General features: G+C 32.9%; 1 protein-coding gene across 2 annotated transcripts in view; it reads left to right on the top strand.

The window, feature by feature from the left end:
• Positions 1-1,646: 1,646 nt before the first annotated feature.
• The window catches only part of LOC106463297 (transmembrane protein 87A-like), a 58,888-nt gene continuing 56,305 nt past the window's right edge, over positions 1,647-4,229 (top strand). For both annotated transcript variants that reach the window (XM_013923313.2, XM_013923312.2), the window contains exon 1: positions 1,647-1,913. In XM_013923313.2, the coding sequence (XP_013778767.1) occupies positions 1,806-1,913 (108 nt within the window). In that variant the 5' untranslated portion in view covers positions 1,647-1,805. The remainder of the gene's footprint in view (positions 1,914-4,229) is intronic.

Here is a 4,229-nt window from a genome sequence, read left to right as displayed (position 1 = left end):
TACATTGCTAAATTAGGGACGGCTAGCGCAGATAGCCCTCGTGTAGCTTTGCGCGAAATTCCAAAACAAACAAACGCTGCCAGAGTAGATGATATTTGAAGGCTATATCCTTAACCACGTTTAACGAGAACGGTTAAGCATGGATAGTGCTAATTATTATTGGTAAATCTGACGCATTGGAATGGCATATTTCCTCCTGTTAGGTAAGGCCCATTGGAGTGACATAATTCCACTTGGTTTTAACATGAGTCGGTCTACGAAAACGAATCTTGATAAATAACAAATCCAGTAAGAACTAACAACTAGTGTCTACGTAAATACGCACATTGTGTTTCGTGCTTGGATTAAATAATAAAGATTGTTCTATAGTTTACATCACATGTCCAGTCGTTTTTGTTGTTGTTGTTTTTTGTTTTCATGGCTTAAAACTCAGTCGTTTAGTTAAATTCAGGTTTAATTAATAATTTATTTGTTCCATCTTCCTGTCTAATACTCATTCGGAAATAAGTTTCATCCGGAAATGCCATACAAGTATCTGTGTTACCTCGCACATCCTGTGGGCATATACAAGGATCCAAAGTAATGTTACATCTCTGGTCGTTTGTTAATTTCCGGTATAAATTCTTCCCGAGGAACTTCAGCGATACAAGTCCTGCCTTAAATAAAACTAGTTTATTCTTTCTCTGCTTTATTTGTCTGGCTTATATAATAAAATAAAGGTCGCCTAGAAAAGACTAGAGTTGCCAGGAACAGTCATGATCCTTCTAGAAACTCCAGCGCGCATGCTTCCAGAGTCACGTGACTTCCGCTGTCGTAACAGTAATAAAAGGTTCTAGTCATTGGCATGGCAATTCGCAATAAAAGGATTAGCACATGGTTACGGCCTTTTGACAACCGGTTTAGGAAAATTCCATATCTGTACATGCCGGATACTTACACGAAAAGTTAGAAAATTTACCCAATACATCCTAAACTAGTCATGAAAAGGTAAAATTGGTAGCTATTTCAGCTACGATACCCGTATGATACTCAGGGTCAGGACTATTGCTAATATCTTCTTTGGTAAAAACAGAACATAATAAAACATTTAAAAGCTTAGCCAACTTATAGTTTCCAATAAAAGTATGACCATCGGCATCTTTCTGGTCTAATCTCAATTTTAATATTTTGCTTACTTTAACATATTTATTTAAAAAAATCACTCTCGTTAATTTATATATTATCAACCAACTTTTTCTCTTGAGCTCTTTTCGAATTTCGAATTTTTAATTAAATCTTTATAGATTTGTGAACCTTCCATTTTATCTGTCAATTTAACTTTCTTAAACTTTGGCATTTAATCCTGATTTTCTCAGGTATGTCTTAATATGCCATCCTCCTCACCTTTTTAGGAACGTACTTATCTTGAATTAAAAACACTTTCTTTTTTAAAATAAGTATTTTATAAATTTTAATGTATTTTTTAGTTAATGTATACCTATAATTGAAATACAGTAACTATTTCCGTAGTGATACTCTATTAACTTACAACCTTACTTTATTATTTAACTATTTTTATCAATTTCGACAGCTTGACTATCAATATAAATTTTGCGTTAACGTCTCCCCTAGTGGAAGTTCTTACAAATAAGCAAAAATCAATTGCTGTCGTGTAATTGTGAGGTGTTGCTTAGGGAATTGTTATTGTAACGCAACAAAATAACCATCAGTAGGCTCAATCGTGAAAATATTGGTTAAATTTTTATTTTGTACTTCATGACAATAAGTTTTTGATTTTGTACATTATTTGGATCTCATTTGTTAGAATGATTAAAACATTTAGTTTTAAACTGTATTTTACACTTTTAGTTTTATTGTCGTTTACGTCATGTTTTCCAGATCAAGGAAGGTGGATTTTTGATATTGCACCACAGGTAGGGCTGGGACTAACTTTACTCTAATTGGAGTCTTTAACTTGTTAGAAGTTGACTATGTTAATATTGTTATATAGTTTTGTTAATGTAGCATGTAGGTTAGCTTGAAAGTTATGATCCAGTTGAAATGTCACATACACTACATTACTTTTAGTTTTAAATTTATTTTGCCAAATGTGAATATAATTATAATTTAAACAAATTATACTGCCTTTACTTTTTGAAATTTTTAGTACAACAACTGATATAGATAGCACTACCACTGTATCAATATCGCAGTATCGGTCTATATAAGTTGGATTTTCACTGTTGCCACTTACACTTTACAGTTAATAATTTCTGTGTTTAAATTGAAAGACAAACTTGTGACATACTCATAATACTGTGAAAAAACGCAAAAATACAAAAGAAGCCACTAAAACCGGTTTTTTAAGAATATCTCTGTGCAAGTTTCAGTTCTTACCTGGGTAGACCATTTCAACTGATTAAGTGTTTTGGTTGTTGTTGTTTTTTATGGTATTTTAGTTTGCTCATTGCCTCTGGAATTGTTATGTAGCTAAATGTCCAAAATTTATTATATCTTTGTCTTTTTGAATGAAATGAAATAAAACTACATATCTAGGCTAGCATAGGACAAAATCTGAAAAAAAAAAGTTTTGGATATCCTTCATGTGTTAAGCCTAACATTAAAGCATTCTCTACCTATTTCAAGCTTCTTTGCAACATCAATTGTGATTGCGAATTTACATGTGTAGTTCAAATAATCATGCTGCCATAAAGAGAGCAACGTGTCACCAATTTGTTTAAGAATAAAAACAAAACAAAAAATTGATATGATAGTTTGAGAACAGATACAAATCATTTGACTTCACTAAAACAGTGTAGTCTAATATTAATAAACTGTGTGATCTTAGTTTTACAAGTTGATCAGTTGTCTTTACCCTGCAGTTTAGTTAATCATGGTGAATTTTGTTGACACTGTATCAAAAGTACAGGATGTTCACTTATTTATTGGCAAATTTTTTGTAGCATTATAATGATAAATTCTTCACGTGTGAAATATTTAACATTATATGCAAAAAATCAAGGCATTTAATCCTTCAAGGCTGTTTTTACACAAAGACCCATCCCTGAGAAAAATGTTCAGGATATTGTCAATTTATTTCTTAAATTTTTGTAAAGTTTGAGCACTTTCTACTGCCAATGGCAACTTGTTCCAAAAGCCAATAATCCTTTTAGAAAAAGGCCTGGTATGGCCAGGTAGTTGGGGTGCTCGACTTGCAATCTGAAGGTTGTGGGTTCAAATCCTTGTCTCATCAAAAAACATGCTTGCCCTTTCAGCCATGGGGTCATTATAATGTGATGACCAATCCCACTATTCATTGGTAAAAGAGTAGCCCAAAAGTTGGTGGTGGGTGATGATGACTAGCTGCCTTCCCTCTAGTCTTTCCTGCTAAATTAGGGACTGCTAGTGCAGATAGCCCTCGTGTAGCTTTGCACAAATTTCAAAACATATCATACCTTTTAAAAAAAATAGAACTGTCATAACTAGGGCTTAGTTTGTATTTTTCAGATTTTAAACTTGTGTCCTCTCATCCTGTTGTTTTTCAGAATACAGTACAAAGAAGCCAGACTCTTATTCTATCAGTCCTTTGGATAATCTTTGTAAACTTTGGGAGCATCACTTCTTACTCTTCTTTTCTCAAGAGAAAAAAAGATATCTTAACCTATCCCCAAAAATATAACTCTTCCATCCCCAGGATCATCTTAGTAGACCTCTTCTGAACTTTTTGCATTATATCAATATCATAGACCCAAACTATAGACAGTATTTCAATTGAGGCCTAACTAGTGATTTGTATATAGGGGTTGAGAAAGCTGTTGAGAGTAATGGATAGAGTACTTTTAAGCTCTGAGACATATAACTTGATGAAAGAAGTTAGAAATATTTAATATAACATAATATTTAAGGACAACTTGGGAAGTTTAAAGAATGATAAGGCTCCCTGCCAAATAATATTTCTGCAAGGGCTTTGAAGAAGGTTAAGAATTGAATATGTGAGCCACTTGCTACTTTTTCAAGTCCTTGAATAGTGGGGAGGTACTAGAGGATTGGAAGTTAACTAATGTAACTCCTCTTTTCAAGGGAGGTGATAAAAGTTATCCCAGTAATTATAGACTCATTAGTCTTACGTCAGTTATGGAAAAAGTTTTGGAAAGCCTGATAAAAGATGCTTTGTAAAGTCATTACCAAAGTTTTGAATTTTATTGGATAGTCAACATGTTTTATTAAAGAAAAATTTTGCCTTGCAAATC

This window comes from Limulus polyphemus, unplaced genomic scaffold (assembly GCF_000517525.1).
Source record: "Limulus polyphemus unplaced genomic scaffold, Limulus_polyphemus-2.1.2 Scaffold1370, whole genome shotgun sequence".
Classification (NCBI taxonomy): domain Eukaryota; kingdom Metazoa; phylum Arthropoda; class Merostomata; order Xiphosura; family Limulidae; genus Limulus; species Limulus polyphemus.
The sequence above is the reverse complement of the archived record's forward strand: the minus strand, read 5'-3'. Positions and strand labels throughout refer to the sequence as shown.